The sequence below is a fragment of the Camelus dromedarius genome, chromosome 4, assembly GCF_036321535.1.
Source record: "Camelus dromedarius isolate mCamDro1 chromosome 4, mCamDro1.pat, whole genome shotgun sequence".
Taxonomy (NCBI): Eukaryota; Metazoa; Chordata; class Mammalia; order Artiodactyla; family Camelidae; genus Camelus; species Camelus dromedarius.
In genome coordinates, this window is record NC_087439.1 from 7,751,234 (window position 1) to 7,770,842 (window position 19,609).

The window sequence follows — 19,609 nt, forward strand, 5'->3', positions numbered from 1 at the left end:
AGCTCTAATGGATGTGAGATTTATTTTGGGGAATGATGAAAACGTTCTCTTATATAGTGGTGATGGTCCTGCAACTTTGTAAATATGGTAAAAACCCTTGAATTGTGCATTTTAAAAGGGTGAATTTCAGTATGTAAATTACATCTCCATAATTAGAAAAGGAGAAAAATACACACACAAACAACAACAACAAAACTATATATTGGAATCCTATGACCATATTCCTATACAGAATGAAATTAGGGTCAAAAAAGGGAAAAAGGAACCCGAAGATGCTGGATGGACCTCCAGCTCTGACATTTATTAGCAAGTCACTAAATCAATGTAGCCTTCAATATTCTCATGTGTTAAATGCAAATATTACTTCTTTCCTTCTAAGTTGGGGAACAAATGTTGTAGTCAATAATTACTAACTAATACATGTTATCATTCTGTTCTATCACAGTCAGAAACAGAAAGCGGGTCAGTAGACTGTGGTTCTAACCCAGGCATTGATAACAGACAAATGTCCCTAACTCCACCCCAGATAGCTTCAGTGTTTGCATACCCTAAAACACACATGCTATAGAGTGTTGGCCCAGAGCACTAGCCAGGAGGGAGCACCCTGGTCCAGGACCATCTTGTAGCTAATGGCTCCCATCTTGGTGCCAAGCCACATTTCCCAGAGGCAATTTGCATGGCTAAATAACGCAGTTAAAAGGTTCATCTTACCTACTTTCCTGCTAATACAAACGAACTTGTTTCCTTAGATTTATTAGATAAGGGGCAAAGTTTGGAAGCAGTGAAATATGAAGCCAGCTGAAAAGGCTAAGCACATATTTGTCTATTTCTCTTAGAGATCAAAATAAAAAGTGGGGGGACAGCCCTGCAGATATTTCAACAAATGCAGTCAAAAGATGTGTGGCATGGACAAACGACAATTAATGCCAGTTGTTTCTGAGAAAGGAGCCAATGGAAAACTCGGCTGAATTTGGAACAAGGTGATCTAGGATATGTTTGGACAATGACCCTGAAGAAATGCAGTTTTCCTTTCCTTTAATTTAATTTAATTTAATTCAATTTTATTTTATTTTATTTTTTCACAAGCGGACACTTGGGTATAGATCTTGTCAAATGATGCCTGTATACTTTGGTGACTGGGCTTGATCGTGTTTGTTCTGCAGGGGCCTCGAACGCAGCCTGTCTAAGGATGGTATTCAAAATTTTAGGGGAAGTTATTCAGAGACTTCCATCAGTGGGAAAAGCCAGGAGCACTTTGTCTGTCTTTGCTCATGTAAAGAGCCTGCTGGGATGAGACCCATTTATCTCAAGCTACATCCAGACCCAACACTCCCTTGGCTCCAAAATTTCTACCATAAATTTTCTCCCAGGAGCATGATACTTCCCAGTAATAATAAGCAAGTAATTCAGACTAACTGGGGAGAAGCTCAGTGTAAATGAATGAAGAGCTTAAACTACAGAGTCCTTCAAAGAGAACACTGGGTGCTTTCCCCCTAATTTCCAATGATAATTGGAACTAAATAGAACATGGTTTGTTAAGGGTGTTTGAAAAAATGTGTTTTAATGAACTGGAAATAAGTATTTATAATTTTCATCATTGTTCATATGTAAATAGTGTTTCATTTTAATAGGTTAAATGATGCTCTTGAAATATTGTTTACATTATTTGCTCAATAAAACTTTTTTTTTCCCGTCAATAAACTAAACTTAAAAAAAAAAAATCTGTGAAGATGGATAGACCGGATCTTCCGTCCTTCTGTTTGAAAAATGTGAAGTATTTATACAAAATAACAAGTTTTTATAGTTTGTAGAGTTACCTTGACTTTCTGTAGAGAATTTACACCAAAACCATCATTCCTTTTCCAAGGTATATATTTTTTCTTGGTTAGCTTTTGTCAATGCAATGAATTCATAAGTTTAGGAGGTGATGTGGAAAGGCACAGGGGCAGGAATTTTGACTTCTGGGCTCCATACTTAGCCTCCTGATGGACTAAATGTGAATCGTTGGGTAAGACTTTTAAAGCCTCAACCCCCACTCGTGTCACCTGCAGAGTAGGGAGATTTTACTAAATACATGATATTGATTTTACTGACTTACTCACGCTCTCCCTACTGTAAAAATGATTTACAATGGCTTAAAGGCCTCTAAGGGTTTTCCAGGGCTAGATTCTATGATTCTTTGAGCACATCCAAGGACTGAAAAATTGGAACTGAAAAAGTTAGTGCAACAGAAATCACAGTCCACCTCTCCCCATGCTCAGCGGGCTCTGGGCCACATACAGTGTTTCCCTGCACTTCCATCCAGTTTAACGGTACAGCCAGTATCCACACATAATGATGATCAGGACATGGAATGATGTTGAAGACTATACAGTCTCTAAAGAGAGGGAAATTGAGGAAGAGTAAATGACTGAGGACTGTGTAAGGGTGTGGTCAACCCTATGGCTTGACCACAGCCTGTGGGCGTTGCAAGGCAACACATGGGAAAAGCAGAAGCGCCAACGGTACCTTTTTTACAAAAGGGCCCTTCGTACGGTGAGCGGGTGCAGTCACAGAAGTAGCCACTGCGCTTCTCCACGCACTTGCCCCCGTTGTGGCAGACGCCGCCGTAACTGCTGCAGTGGCCTGGGCAGCCCGGCCGGGCTCCGGGCGCGGCCTTCGCCCTCTCCTCCAGGTCCAGTTTCTGCCCGTTCAAGTGGAGAGAGCGTATGCACCCTAGGAAGCCTTTCTGTCTTGATGATGTCCCCCCTAAGCCGTGAAAAATAAAAGGAAAAAATACATGTATAAATATAAGGTACAGAGTTCAGAATTTGTGGTTTCATATCAGCAGTAGTAAGAGTTAACCATTGTTCTGTTGGCACGTGGTGTTGAACTTTTTCGCTAAAGTTTCCAGGGAGAATTCGGAATTCAAAGAACCTGGGGAAAAGGCATGTATTTCTGGGATGGAAAATGCAACCCTCCACCAAAAAAAAAAAAAAAAAAAAAGATGAAGTTTCTATGTCTGAAACTATGGCTACCAAAGGGGAAAAGGATTGGGGGGTGGATTGTGGTACATCCTTAATCATTGTTCCTCACTGTCCTTTCCCTTGAGCCCTCAAGATGACTAGAACCACTAGGTTGTGTGTGTGTGTATGTATATATATGCATGCATATATATGCATTTTTTATATATATATAAAAAAATCCTGGTTAATACCCTCAAATTATTAGCTGGAAAATAAAACTCTCCATTTGGAATATAGAATAGAATGGCCACCCAACTTTCTGCTGAGGGTACATTTTGAAGGTTTTAGAGGAATTCATAATGATCAGTGCAAATTTTTCAAGAGCAGAGGAGATTCAGGGACAGAGTGTTTAGTCATCACTGGAAATCTAGGATTCTAGCAGCCTGCATCAGAGGATATTAAAACCATGTGTACTGAGAGACAGCAGCCAATAATTAAGCTAAATCCCATCCACAGATATTTTCTGGTGTCGAGAATTCTGGGAGATCCTAGAGAAAACACAGGGCCAGCTTGCCCTTAAAAAGACACAAATGTGATGTTTTGGGCTCAAGTCCATACAAGTGGATAAATGGAAGACACTCTCAGGTCTTCAAAGTCTACAAAGTGTCCTCATGGACCAGGGGAGGTGTGTCGGGAAACAGAAAGGGCGGGGCTCATGTGCCATTTGTTACTGTGTGTATCACTTCTCCTTTCTGAGCCAGTCAGTTGTAGTCCCTTGTGCTGCAATTTCATTAAATCTTGATCTAGTAAAAGACCAGATAAAAGTATATTTCCATCAGGGTGGCTACAGATGTGAATTCCAAATGTGTTATTCTGACCTGGAGCATCACCTTAAACAAGAAACAAAGCTGTACATTAAATAAATGAATATGTAACCTAAAAAAATTCTGGCATTTGTCTGCCTGGACGGGCGGACAAGATAATCATTAAAAATAGTGTTGGAAGAAGGGAGAACTCTGACTTCCTTGAATCACACCAGGCCATCAGAAGCATAAATATATGTACAGCCATCACTGGCTGCGTCTAAGAGACTGAGACAGGATGTTCCTAAAGGATTAATCTAGTCTCTTATTCTGGAGTAGTGATAAAACTCCACTCTATTTTCAGTTCTGATAAGTGATACCCAAGCAGGCCAGAAGGTCAAACCCAAATTGCTTTCTCCTGTCTGTCTCAATTTTAGTGAGTAAATCTCCTTTTAACCACAAGATAAATCAATTATAAATACCACAGATCACAGAGAGAGGTTCATGATTTCTTTCCTAGAGACTGTATAGAACAAAGAGAGGAGGATTTATGTAGTCAAATGCTTTGTTTTATTTCCCCTTATTTTGCAGTCACCCCCTGTGGTGGATTTGAATAATTCTTTATGCATCTTGTTCGTGGCATTTCTCTTCTAAGCAGAGAATTCGAGATTTATTGCACATTTTCTTGAGTGTGACTTAGTCAACACGGTTATAAATGGAGAAGAAGGTGGCTGGGCTGTTTCTCCGGCAGAAATGCACTCCTTGAGGTTTGAGACATGCAGAGTATGGTGAGAGTGACCCCAGACAAGGGGATCAGTTCACTCTTAGATTCTGATAAAACACAACAACACGGGAAACATGAATTCAATTGCCCAATGAACTAAATTTAAGTTTTCACCTGATTGCTGTTTATTCTTGAAGAGGGAGAAAAACTAGAAGTCAGGCTCCCTTTTTCTTCACAGAGAGGTAATACTGTAGACTAAGAACAGAATAGTTCTATAAAGATGCTCCCCTCCCACCCACACTCATCCCATCAGGGCATTGCTGGTCTCCGTTTTCTGACAACGTTACCAACTGCGTATGGAGTGTTGGTGGAAGTGTGAATGTTCTGTGAAACTTGAATTCTGTACAGAGATGCGGCCACAATCTCCCCTCCCCGCCCTCACTCCCAGCCCTCCTCCCCAAGCCTGTCCTGTGGATATGGTCTCCCCGTTATCTCTGGATCCATCTGCTTCTTTCCACACCAAGGGCTGCCGTCTTGAACTCCTCTCATCCCCACCTGAATCCATGGAACCCCCTTCCAGCAGATCTTCCCCCGCCTCAACCCTGACTCCTTCCATCCGTGGGCCACTTTGCAATCAGAGAGATCAACCAAATGCAAAAACTGGATTCTGCTATTCCTGTTTGTTGCCTTTCAGAGACTGGTCGTTGTCCTGAAGATCAAGCGCAATTGTTAGCGCAGCTGTTACAGCAGGAGGGATCAAGCCTCCACTTAGCTCTTCGTTCTCCTCCTTGTGCGCCTTCTGTCCTGACGTCGGTGCATTGGGCTTTCAAAACTATTAATGGCCCCCCAGCGCCCCATGGTCTCTCTTGACTTTGGACCTCCCCTTGGACTTTGCATTTAGGTGGGATGTTGCACAATGCACATCTCCCCACGGCTCACCCTACCCCATCCCTCAAACCTCACACCTGCACTCACATACATGCAATCTTTAGTCACATATTTTCCACCTACCCTGTATTTAATTAGTTGCCAATGTTTTTAAAACATAAACTGTTTTAAAACTTCTAATAAGTCTTCCATTGAAAAAAATCAGAAGCTCTGTTAACAGGAACCCTGTTTTCCTGCAGGATCAAGCTCAGCAGCACTGGGGTCAGTTCCTTTAAGACAGGCCATGCCCTCTCTGCGTGGCCGCATTTCCCACCAGGACCACTTCATTCATTCACCCTGCCTTCCTGGACCTTGCAGGTATTCGATTTTTCAACTGCTGCTCTAATATATTTTTCTCTTTACTTGTTGGCCTCTTGTCTGGAGTTCACTGTAAACTTGGAAGAATAACAATGACAAAAATGTAGCATTATCCTTAAAGCAGCTGAAAGTCATGTTTTTGAGGCTGCTACTTAATCTGCAAGCTGTTTAAAAATCAGAACAATACCTCTAATTTAAAAAAAAATCAAATATACCTGTATGCTAGAAACTTTACAATGAACTCATTCAATATTTAATAGGAAAGAAAATACTCTTCGTATTATTCACATTACACAGTTGAGGAAACTTATTAGTGTTGGAGAGGTTGCTTTGGCCAGAGTCAAGAATCAAACCGATTTTTTGTGGCAGAGCCAGGAATCAGACCGGAATCTCTTGACCTTCAAAGCCTGAATACCTTCAAAGCCCTAAAATCCTAAAATGAACTATTTTGATGAGACACCTTGGGTCAGTTCCACAGCTCACTGCTTCTTCTACATTCCTCTTCTCATTTCTCACCCGGTTTCTCCCACCAAGTAATATACACATATGCATTTATCCTCTTGGCTTCTGTATCAATCTTCTTGATCATGTGCACAATCCGTTCGCCAGCCTAGCTAGAAGCAATTTTGTATGAATCTCTTCTGTTGGCCCTTGGTATCAAGTGTGTTCATTATGGTGATGCTTCCTGGGACCGAGTATGAATCAACTCTTAAAAACGCTAGCATCATCATTCTAAGCTTGTCTTAGGAAACCTCCATGTGTCAGCTCGACAAATGCTCATCATTCCCGGAGAAACATCTCAATGCCTACTGCCCTCCTGGAACACAAGTGCAAGGCCCCCATTTCTCTTGGGTGTGTGTCCATTGCCTTTATTTCACAAGTGCAAACACAACTCCTGTGTGGAGGACCTTTTTTTCCTGGAACAATATTGAATGTACTAGGTTGAGGTTGTACTTCACAAAAATAAGCAGTGTAGTTATCTCTCTCTCTTCTTGAACTTGGAGCTGCTGTTTTCTATATGAAACACTTTGCATAAAGTCAAGAGCTGGCTGAAGTGCAGGTGCATGATCACCTAGATTTCATACTAAAGTGGGGGCAAGGCTAGCATACACATGATGAACAAAAGCAGACGCACCACCCATCAGTTATCTTCTGTGTTTATCCTGCCCCTTCCACTGGCAGAGTGTTGGTACCAGAAGGAAATCCCAGTGGAGGCTTCCATTCTAAAATGTAATTTCTTTAAGGACACGGCAGGTCTCTGGTTAAGTTTTTCCAGATGCAGTGATGGCTCACTCATGAATCAATAAACACACACTGTGCAATAATACAGTTTGTACTAATTGGTTGCCTACAAAGTAAAATAAGGATTGCATTAGTCAATTTGAACTAAGAGCTTAGTTCTGAAGCACCTTCAACCTGCTGGGCTTCACGGGCCCTTTCTATTTAACCCTCCCTACAAACTGCGGCACCCCAACAGAATGCCAAGCTCCTTAGAAAACTGGAAAAGGGTTCGCTGACGATGTAAAATCAGTTAAAAAACAGATTGAAATTACTTCCTTGTTTGTTTGGAAGACTTGAACGCTGTGAAAAGCTTTTGAAAAATAATTCAACGACACTTATCAAGATCCATTAAAGTGTTATTATCATTGGCCTTAGTCCATATTTTAAAAGAAACATCCTAGTTGGAGCTGGAAGGATGATTATACCCAGATTTACTTAATTTAGCTTTAAACACAGTCATTACTAATGTTTCATTATTTGCACATATAGTAGGGTTGTATACTTCCAATTCTCCCCCTAAATAATAATGGCAAATTATTACAATTAAAATGAAAATATAAGAATGTGGATGGATATAAATACCAATATAGAAAATCAATAATGGTCCTATACAGCAACAGTAACCAACTAGACCATATGATAGCAAGAAAAAAATCCCATTTAACAATCAAAGCAGCAAAACACCTAGAAATTGACTTCAGGTCTATGACTATAAAAATAAAATAATAAAATTTTTTCTTGGCTCATAAAGAGTATATAAAGAAATGATAATTTGTTTCTGCATAATTTAGAACATATGGTTATTCTCTTTAATGCAATAAAATTCCAGTTGATAACCCAAGAAAAAATATTTTCATAGAACATAAAAAGATAATTCTAAAATCCATAAAGAAGATGACTGACTGTTAAGAAAAGGAGTCAGGTCTGTGTGTGTCGGGCGGAGGGCTTCTCCTATTTAATATGTATCAAAATATACTCTGTACGTGGGATGTCCACGTGGTACCTGGGGAGTGGGGGGGAGCTATGCAAATAAAGCAGAGTAGGAAATTCAGAAACACACTCCTTATAGAAAGAGACTGTATACCTAATAATATATATTGGAGTTCCAAGCAACTAGGTAAAGGGGGAACCGTGAAATAAATGGAGATGAGAATAAAACGTTTTGGAAAACAAATACAATTACAATCCTACCTCAAAACCAGAAGCAAATTCCAGACGCAATAAAGACATAAAAATAACAGCAAACAAAACAACAACACACACAAAAACGAAAAATATTAGGGAAAATACCGTAGAGCAATTTAAAATAATACACTATTTATACTGACATGCTGTGTTTCCCATGGCATATGTTAAGTAAAAAAGCAAACAAAAACAGAAAACAGCAAGCACGCTGTATTATAATACATAGAAGTATACTGTTTATGTAAATATATCCACAAACAATAATATCATATGATGTTTCCTGAGGGTATTTAAACGCATGTAACCACCTTGAATAATGTCTGGCAAGTGTTACATTGTGTTAATATCTGTTGTCTGTCAGAAGAGTACTAGGATTATCACTGAATGTGTTTGTGTATTGATTGTACAATTTAAAATAAAACTTTTCATCTATTATGTATGTTCTACATAATGCTGTTGATCTCCTTTTTTGAGTCATTTAAGAAACTATTTATTATTTCAAGTTTCAAAAGAAACCCCTTGCTATAGAATTATGCCTATCTCAAAAAACCCTTTACTAGTCTATGTGGTATTTGGATATTAGCAAACCCCTTTCCCAGAAGCAGCATGTTGGTGCCCGTTGTGCGGGTTGGACTGTGCATGGAATGGCCATCTTTTTTTTTTTTTTTTAAGACCACAGGCTCAAAATAAAATTTGCCTTCTTTTTAGCAGAATGGTAGCAAGGCACAAGACTTTGCCCAGACAGAGTGCTGTATGTGTGCTGTATGGAAACCCCCATTTGGTCATTATGTACGATTTAGGGGGACTCGAGGAGGAAACAAGCGAAGACTTGAATTGTGTGTCTCTGTTGCCAGCAGAATTGTGGAGCGATGGGAAACCAGCCCCACCGCAGCTCACGGCGGCTGACTCAGTGGTCCAACCGTCCTGCCAAAGCTTCCTCTGAATGCCTGCCTTGCCCCTCATTTGGAGAGACCCCCCAAGAAAACACCAAGATGATGGGGCCAGAAAGCCCACCACAATCCTCATCACAGAGTCTGGAAGGGTAACCGGAGCCATTTTGGCTGAAAGGACCATCTCCTGCGTCCCAGAGACAAGAGCCAAGTCACAGCTCACCGTGCTTCCGCTGCCACAGTGAATGAAGACGGAAAATCACAGGTGCTCTCGCTATCAGAAGCAGCCTCCAAGGAGGACCGTCACCAAGGGCCCTTGCGAAAGCGCAGTGGGTACCGCCCTCCTTCCAAGAGCAGCGGGACAGGACATCTCATAAAGCCCCAGGCTTGTTCCAGACTCAGCTGGAGGGGCTCCCCCCTTCTCCCAGGCCGGCTGCCAGGCCAGGCAGTGCCCAGTAGGCAGCAGTTTCAGGATTTCTTGGATGTTGAGGCCCCTGGGAATCACTCTGGTTACTTTCTCCAGGGAGGCGCTCCTGAGGGGAGAGAGTCCCAGGAGCTGAACCACAGACTCATTCAAAGAAACAAGCAGATAAATAAAAGCCTAGAACTATAAACTTTAAGGATGCTCCCTAATAGTCTCACCTGACCTGGAGTGATTTTACGGGTGAGCCCAGGACACTCTGAGATATCGAGGGAGCCTCAAACTCACTAGAAGGACCACAGCAATGGCAGCTCACAGCCAATGTATTAACATCACCGTGACACTCAGATGCATTTGGGTAGGCACCGCTTCAGGGCTCTTTGCTGGCCCAGCTTCCTTTGTGGACGTGATGGCTGTAGTCCGACTAGGGACACACCATCGAACGTGGGAGGCAACTCTCTTATCAGGAAAATTAGCTGAAACTTGGATAGAAAGCAAAAAACATGGAAGATATCTGCCCAGTGGAGATGCAGCTAATTTCTTCTCAGTGCAGCAGGTGACTCCAAAGATGCTCTGGTGAACAACCGTTTCATATTTAACCCAACAACTTGATTCTAACGTTTTTGTTGCTGTTAAATTGCCCACACATATCCAAGCTTTTCAGACACTCCCTGAACTGGTCGTTGACATCCTAATGGTTTCCTCACTAATTAATGAGTTAAATAAAGTCTTTGACACGTGTACTGTTTCCATTTGCCCAAGACTCATGATTTTAGCTTTTTGAGGATTATATTTTAACACATACTGCCAGTATTAGTTAAAATGGTGTTGCTCATTATTGGAAAGTAGGAAACTGGTATGAAAAGGTCTTAATCCCACAATGCACAATAGCTGGGAAATAATAATAATAATAATAATATAATAATAATAATAATAATAATAATAATAATAATAATAATAATAATAAAAAATACAAAGCTAACAGAGGTTGGAAAGGGATAAATCTGAGAGCTTGGGATTTGCAAATGTTAACCACTATGTATAAAAATAGATACAAATAAGTTTCTTCTGTACAACACAGGGAACAATATTCAATATTTTGTAATAATCTTCAATGAAAAAAATCTGAAAATGAGTATCTGTATGTATGCATGACTGGGACGTTGTGCTGTACATCAGAAATTGACACATTGTAACTGACTATACTTCAATAAAAAAAAAATACTAAGCTATCTAAAGAGCTTATAGTCTTTTGTAATCATGAAGCAAGTTGGACATATTATCAATCTACATTTTCTTGCTGAGAATGTGGGCACCCACAGAGACCTTCAGAAATAAGGAAGGAAGCAAGGCAGCTTTGCAGAAGGGAAGGGAGAAGAAAAAAATGAGGGTGAACAGACAACGGGACAGTATGATGTCCTCTGATGGGACTGGAGCAAACATGGAATGCAGCAGGATCTGGAGGAAAGGGGAGGCTGTAGACATCAGGGACCCCAGAACGCTGCTGCTGTTGTAAAAAGAAATGAAAAACCACATACACACATATATATAATTGATCCTCTGCCTTGTACAGCTTCTAGAATGGAGCGAGAACTACTTCTTATTCCAGGTGGTGCAGGTGAGCTCCTAGTAAGTCTACACCACAATCTGGTTTCAAGGTGACAATCTCACCCTAATGGTACTTCCGATCCCTGTGCTTTTGATGAATTAGTTTCCTTGGGAAGGTGCACCGGTATGAAAGTTTGGAAGGGAAGGTTCCCAGGAACAAAGGTGTAGGGGGATAGGATGGGAACAGACAGCAGAAGAGCACCTGACCCCGTTGCTGAGAGGAGCACCATCTCATCGTATTAATATAGACCCAAGCTCCGAGCTGCAGGGAATACAATGTCCTGAGGTTTCTGTAGGCAATGGCCACTTGTGATACCCAAACAAGCAACAGGACAGCACAATACTGATCTCCCTGAGGTTCTGGACACTTGGGCTTCAGTGGTACTCCCAGAATTCTAAGTAAGTGAGTGACTGGTGAAACTCAGGCGAGAGATACTCTCCTTACACCCTGAGTGTGCACACATCCCAGGCTGCCTTCCAAGGGCTGATTCCCTGAAAGCCTAGGTCTCATATCAATCTATTCCCCCAACAGAAGGAAGAAAAGCAGCAGGATATCAGTGCACACTGTGTAAGGGATCTTGTCTGCAAGCTGTGTCCCCTGGGCCCCTTGGTTGGATAACCTACACACTACATCCTAAAGGACCTGTCTTAAAATCTCTCTTCCCTGTTTGATAAATCTATTAACGAACTTGCACTATGCCCAAGGATGTAAAGATAAATTAACCACTGTATCTGTCCACAAGGAAACCAGTAGAGGAGAGGGAGACAAGATCAAGTCACTATAACCCAGCTTGATAGGTGGAGGTGGAGGGTGGTTGGAGAATACACTCCCCTGGGAGAAGACAGTTCATCTGAATCATCACAGGTCTGTACCATCACCAAGACATGGAAACAACCTTACTGCTCATTGACAAATGACTAGATAAAGAAGTTGTGGTATATTTATGCAATGGAATACTACTCAGCCATAAAAAATACTAAAATAATGCCATTTGCAGCAACATGGATGGACCTCAAGACCATCATTCTAAGTGAAGTATGACAGAAAGAGAAAGAAAAATACCATGTGATATCACTTATATGTGGAATCTAAAAAAAACAAAAGAAAAAAGAGGACACTAATGAACTCATCTACAAAAGAAACAGACTCACAGACATAGTAAACAATCTCATGGTTACTGGGGGAAAGGGGTTGGGAAGGGATAAATTTGGGAGTTTGAGATTTGCAAAGGTTAACTACTGTATATATAAATAGATTAAAAACAAATTTCTTCTGTACAGCACAAGGAACTATATTCAATATTTTGTGATAACCTTTAATGGAAAAGAATATGAAAATGAATATATATATGCATGACTGGGACACTGTGCTGTACACCAGAAATTGACACATTGTAGCTGACTATACTTCAATTAAAAAAAAAATTTAAAGTCTGTGTCATCAATATACAGGAGTCTGCCAGGCAGCTCCAGGGTGGGATTCCTCATTCTAGTTTGAAGGACAGGACCACCAAAAGGGTATGAATCAAAACAATGCAAACTCAACCCTAAGAAATCCATTGGATTTTAGAATGTTTTGGAGAAAAAAATGGGAAAAGAGGAGGTATGATTTTATGGTTAATCCTGGGGAGGAATGCTTTGGCAATTCTAGTTCTTTTGTGTTTCCATACAAATTTTATTATGATTTGTTCTAGTTCTGTGAAATATGTCCTGTGTAATTTGATAGGGATTGCATTAAATCTGTAGATTGCCTTGGGCAGTGTGACCATTTTAACAATATTGGTTCTTCCAATCCAGGAGCATGGGATATCTTTCCATTTTTGTTAAATTTTCTTTAATTTCCTTAATCAGTGTCTTATAGTTCTCTGTGTATAAGTCTTTCACCTCCTTGGTTAGATTTATTCCTAGGTATTTTATTACTTTGGGTGCTATTTTAAAGGGGACTGTTTCTTTACTTGCTTTTCCTGTTGATTCATCATTAGTGTAAAAAAATGCAACTGATTTTTGTACATTAATCTTGCAACCTGCTACCTTGCTGAATTCAAAGCAAAGCATTACTGAAGAAAAAGAAAGAGACTGGACTCTCTCAGACTTCAGACAATACTACAGAGCTACAGTCATCAAAACAGCATGGTATTGGTACAAAAACAGACATATGGACCAATGGAACAGAATAGAGAGCCTAGAAATGAACCCACAAACTTTTGGTCAACTAATCTTCAACAAAGGAGGCAAGAATATACAATGGAATAAAGACAGTCTCTTGAGCAAATGGTGTTGGGAAAACTGGACAGCAGCATGTAAAACAATGAAGCTAGAACACTCCCTTACACCATATACAAAAATCAACTCACAATGGATCAAAGACTTAAACATAAGACAAGATACAATAAACCTCTTAGAAGAAAATATAGGCAAAACATTATCTGATACACATCTCAAAAATGTTCTCCTAGGGCAGTCTACCCAAGCAATACAAATAAAAGCAAGAATAAACAAATGGGACCTAATGAAACTTACAAGCTTATGCACAGCAAAGGAAACCATAAGTAAAACAAAACGACAACCTACAGAATGGGATAAAGTTTTTGCAAAAGATGAAACTGACAAAGGCTTGATCTCTGGAATATATAAGCAGCTCATGTGACTTAATGAGAAAAAAAAAAACAACCCAATCCAAAAATGGGAAGACCTAAACAAGCAATTTTCCAAGGAAGAAATACAAATGATCAATAGGCACATGAAAAAATGCTCAATATCACTAATTATCAAAGAAATGTAAATCAAAACTACAATGAGGTATCACCTCATACCAGTCAGAATGGTCATCATTCAAAAGTCCACAAATGACAAATGCTGGAGAGGCTGTGGAGCAAGGGGAACCCTCCTACACTGCTGGTGGGAACGCAGTTTGGTGCAGCCACTGTGGAAAACAGTGTGGAGATTCCTCAAAAGACTAGTAATAGACTCACCATGTGACCCAGGAATCCCACTCCTGGGCATATATCCAGAAGGAACCCTACTTCAAAAAGACACCTGCTCCCCAATGTTCATAGAAGCACTATTTACAATAGCCAAGACATGGAAACAGCCGAAATGTCCATCAACAGATGACTGGATAAAGAAGAAGTCGTATATTTATACAATGGAATACTATTCAGCCATAAAAATGACAACATCACGCCATTTGCAGCAACATGGATGTCCCTGGAGAATGTCATTCTAAGTAAAGTAAGCCAGAAAGAGAAAGAAAAATACCATGAGATAGCTCATATGTAGAATCCAAAAAAAAAAAAAGAGCATAAATACAAAACAGAAACAGACTCATAGACATAGAATACAAACTACTTGTGGTTGCCAAGGGGGAGGGGAGTGGGAAGGTACAGACTGGGAGTTCAAAATTGGAAGATACTGACAGACATATGTAGAATAGATAAACAAGATTATACTGTATAGCACAGGGAAATACATACAAGGTCTTGTGGTAGCTCACAGAGAAAAAAATGCCACAATGAATATATGTATGTTCATGTATAACTGAAAAACTGTGCTCTACACTGGAAATTGACACAACGTTGTAAAATGACTATAACTCAATAAAAAATGTTTAAAAAAATCCTGTGGAGGAATGAAAAACAAATGTCTCTTAAGAAAATTACTTTGATTTCAAAAGGTGTGTATGTCTGTGTGCACATGTATGTGATGCACAAGAAATCGACCTGATTCTGTCTCAGGTAGGGCTCTCCAGTACACAGGCTGTGAGATGAAGTTAAAAGGGGCAGGAAGCAGGGGTGGGCAGAGGAGAAGTGAGCTGTGGGGCAGGCCTGAGGACAGTCTGGAGCTAGAAAACCTTGGAGAGGTGGTTGAGCCTTTATCCCCTGGACTCGGTCGATTACTGCCTTGGACAGCCCTGAGAGGGATGTGATATGGTGCTGGTGTTTTACCAGCAGGGGCAGTACCCACAGGGAAGGACAGATGGATACTGTCCATCTGTCTGCCAACAACACTCCCAGAGGCAGGGCCTTCTTGAGTGGGGACCCATGCAGCCCCTCCCAGTGTCCACACCGGCTCCTAAGCCCCTCCACACATAGTAGACGAGGCCTGAGACATGCATGATGATGCCAAAGCTGAATTAAAACTAGGCACGCCTCACCTCCTCTGCAGAACTGCCTTCCCTTCCTCAAGTGGCTTTGAAGCCACATCCGTTTCTTGCTGGATCAGGAGAAACTTGGTCACAGAATGAGAACAGAGTGTCAATCTGCCAATTTTCAGAGGGTTTCTGAGGACAACTTCCCTTCTATCTCTCTGTCACTAGGCCCTCTCACCTCCTCCGCTGAGTCATCCGCTTTGTACCCAGAGCCTTGGAAAAACGGAAGCAGGTTACAGGCAGCTCGCTCCATCAGCACGCCTCCCTGGGTCTGATCTTCCTACACTAGGGTTTCCCTAGCTGTCCTGGTTACACCAGCTCAGTGGCACCTTGGCTTTGGAAAAGACTCCACTGTCCCTCAATTTGGGTCCTTCAGTGTCCAGGGAGTACTGTTTAATTTTCCAGAAAGATCTGGCTTGGAATTCCTTTTATATTACCACCCTAGCCCCACATAAACGGTGCCGTCCTGATTTTTTCTTCGATTACTGAATTTTAAAGTGATCAGAATGACGGCGTCTACCCTTGGGTTTTTGTGTGACCCGTATCTCTGGGCTTCTCTCCCTGGGCTGTATGAGAAAATGATGCTGTATTGCACCTTCCTTTAAAAAAAAAGTGTGACTTGAGATATGTTTTGCCAAAGGAAAAATTAAGGCTTAAAAAAAAAAAAGAAGAAAGTCAAACCAAACAAGGCACCTCAGCATTCTCCTTCAGCCTCCCATTATCAGTTCCATGCAGCCGTATGTGATGAAATGTGCTTCAATTAAAGCATAAGAGATTATTGGATAAACATTTCAAAAAGTTTGTGGAATATTAGGGGGTGTCAGACACTAACCTGGGCTATCGGGATGGGTTCATTGTGCTCAACTGTCAACGTCTCAAAGGCGAGACAACATTTCGTGGAAGGGGTCATTTAATCAGTCACTTCTCTGAAACTAAAAAGAACCAACGTTCTTTCAAAGCACTTTCAAGCAGAGGAGCCTGATTTTGTGGAGCAGGGGTGTTGGTGAAGAAAAGCGTGTGGGAAATCAGGTACATTTTCATCGTTATCCCCCCCTCCCATTGGAGAAGCATTCATTGAGTGACTGCTGGTCACTGAGTAACAAGGAATTAAAGCCTTTGTGGGACTTGTCCACGAAGCTTCTGAGGTCTCTTGTCAACTTCTTAGGCTAATCAGAACATTTTCTCTTATTTAGCTATTATGGAGGACATCAGAAATCATGCATTTTTTTAAACTAAGGGAAATGATTCAAGTGTACTTGATATATTTAATTTTGAAAATATAAACTTTGGGTGAATCAGACCTGCTAATCAGAAATTTTTAGGATGCTGAGAAGACAATTAGTTCTTCCCTGTTTTGTCTCACCACTGACACAACAATTCGTACCCTCCTCCACGCACAATGGTTTTATATAAAAGATGGGCTAAAAGGTGATTTCCCAGTTATTCCTTAATGTGAGGAAGTACCCCTTCTCCTGCGCTATGAGACATATCACATCTTCTCAGACAGAAAACCCTGCTGGCCTGTGTTAGGAAAGCCCCCCATGGAGGGCACTTATGAGGACAAATAGAAGTGACTACTCCACAGAGAGACTCTTGACCGCTTATCCTTGGGGACACATGTTGCCACCAAGCACCAGCTGACGACGTGAAGGTGTGCTTGTCTGGCCGGCTTCACGGCTGACCGTGCCCAGTCTGATGTGCTTCACCTGAAAATAGGAGTCATGACTGCCAATCAGTGCAGAAGCTGGAGCAGCACTGGGTGGGCTGGGGGAGTCTTTCCAACTTTATGATTTATCAGATCAGTGCAGTATTTTCCCCAAGGAGTTGTAAGTTGAGAGTGATTTCAGTTTACTTTGGCATTTGGACCAAAAAAGGAAGGGAAGAAAAAGGTGCCACTGAGCTGGTGTAACCAGGGAAAGGAAAGGAAAGGAAAGGAGAGGAAAGGAGAGGAAAGGAGAGGAAAGGAGAAAGAAAAGAAAGAAAGAAAAGGAAAGGAAAGGAAAGGAGAAAGAAAAGAAAGAAAGAAAAGAAAGAAAGAAAGAAGAGAGAGAGAAAGAAGAGAGAGAGAGAAAGAAAGGAAGAAAGAAAGAAGAGAGAGAGAGAATGAAAGGAAGAAAGAAAGAAGAGAGAGAGAGAAAGAAAGGAAAGAAGGAAGAAGGAAGGAAGGAAGGAAGGAAGAAGGAAGGAAGGAAGGAAGGAAGGAAGGAAGGAAGGAAGGAAGGAAGGAAGGAAGGAAAGAAGGAAGAAAAAGAAATCCATGAAAGGCAAAAAGGGTCAGAAGTAAAGTCACCCAAAAATGAGACTCACTGGTCCATGTCTTGACAAACCGTCCATCCTGTAACTGCAGCCTACTTGGAAAGATGGGCTGTCCCAATTGGGGAAAATGAGCTATTTTCCTTGCTTTTCCATACCCCTGGGCATGAGGACAAGGACGATGGTCACTCCGAACACACATGGAGGGAGCAGATCCTCAGATTGTAAGAAACCAGCTGCCTGACTATGTTCATCCTTCAGAGAAAGACAGTGACGACACTTGTTCCGCCAGGGTCCCATCGCCTGCTGACAGTCGACCTGGGGTCCACACCCAGATCTCGCCATACACTTTCCCCTGTAGGGGCCAGTCCTCGGTTCCTCCTGCTGCACCCTCGGATGGGCCGGCAGAGCCAGCAGGGAACAGCAAAGCAGAGGGGCGATATCCCCAGGAGTTTTAAAGATGAGACAAACATGAGACATTTCGGAAGTTCCGTGTTCTGCAGTTTCTCCGACCCTATTAAAGAAATGGGCCCAGTGAAGTGGCATGGTTGCAAATGTCCCTAACCATCACAGTGGCAAAAGCCTGAAGTTAAAATGTTGATTCCAGGAATCCAGTGACAGGGGCAGTGAGAAGAGGTACATCAATTGTATCCAATTCAACCTGTTTCGGGTACTCAGGAAGCACTCGCCAGCACAACGGCGACGCCCGTGGTTTCCTGGCAGAAGGATGCCGTTTGGATGGAAAGATCCTTCCGTGTTTAAAGGCATCGAGAGAAACATATCCAAATTAATATTTACATACTGCCACATTCAATCTATCTCAGTAACAGAGTGCACAACAATCATATCTTTTTCTGCCTAGCAAATACAAAAATCCAGTGTCTCTAAATCTCTGAATGAAAGGAAATAGGATTCATCATTTGGCTACTATACCTGAGTAGGGGGCTTGAAAAGAAAAATAAAACACTGAATCAAACACATTGGAATTACTGGGACTTCTGTAGGTTTTTTTGGCCGCGTGACATTTCTAAATGGACATATTGCTGAACACAAAACAACGAAATTCAAGCCCACAGACTAAAATGACCTCCAGCAGCATTTTTTGTCTTCTTCAAGTACATTAAGACAAACTCAATAAAGTAGAGTAACATCTGAGATGGAACTTATTGGAAACAAATACAAAAAAAGCCGGGGCTCTTGCTGCAGCCGACCTTGGCTCCAGCCCGAGCCAGATATCTCCCACAGACCCATCGACGTGCTCTCAGGACACACTGCATCTGTGATCAATTTAATTGAAACGTCTGGAGAGGAAAACCTGCAAGGAAACACAGCTGCCTCTTTTCCCTTTTGACTTGCACAAAGTTTATCACATATTCAGGCCATATGATAATTTCAGAGCCACATGAAGTTTGCATGAAGCGATTAAAAAAAATAATCCATCTCAATATACACCTTTCAGCCAGAAAGAGTCATAAACGTAGCCCAAAGATAAATTAAACTCCAGCATGGAATAAAATTTATGAAAATTGCGAACTACTTGAATTGATTACACCAAAAAAGACATTAAATCTTGATGACTAGCAAACTTATTCAGAGAAATAAAATGGGATGCTTAAATAGAATTAAAACATCAACATAAATTTTAAAAAAATATTTTAATAGTAAATCATGTCACTTATGTAGGTTAATGAAGTGAATGTCTTTTAATCATAAAAATGTTTTTAATCACTTATATCTTTGCTTCTGCTGGCTATGTAAAACATGACAGATGAAGAAAGAAATCTGATTCTTGTTGGGAAGAGCGATATGATATATTCTGTTACTTCCTTCCTTTTAGCTGGTGTGTTTTTAATGACGATTTTTCTCAGACTTACAAGTTGCACAGATCCAAATTTAAAAGAAGCAAGTAAGAAACACCCATTGATTGCTGATGGAGTTTCATTACTAGCAGTAAAGCTATGCTGTATTAGAGTTGGTAAAATAAATAAATAAGGAAAGAAAATTAAATCTGGGTATATTGGCAAATTTTGGAATTTATTTATACCACTGTTCTAAGTATCTGAACTCTAAGTTTTATAGAAGAGCAGCCTCTTGGCTTTGATAAAAT

The 19,609-nt window shown here is 41.0% G+C and overlaps 1 protein-coding gene across 1 annotated transcript in view; it reads right to left on the reverse strand.

Annotated features, from left to right (window-relative positions):
• Positions 1-19,609, reverse strand: part of CNTNAP5 (contactin associated protein family member 5) — a 741,033-nt gene that overhangs the window by 109,409 nt on the left and 612,015 nt on the right. Inside the window, exon 18 of the mRNA XM_010979356.3 lies at positions 2,509-2,748. Coding sequence (XP_010977658.3) covers positions 2,509-2,748 — 240 coding nt within the window. The remainder of the gene's footprint in view (positions 1-2,508; positions 2,749-19,609) is intronic.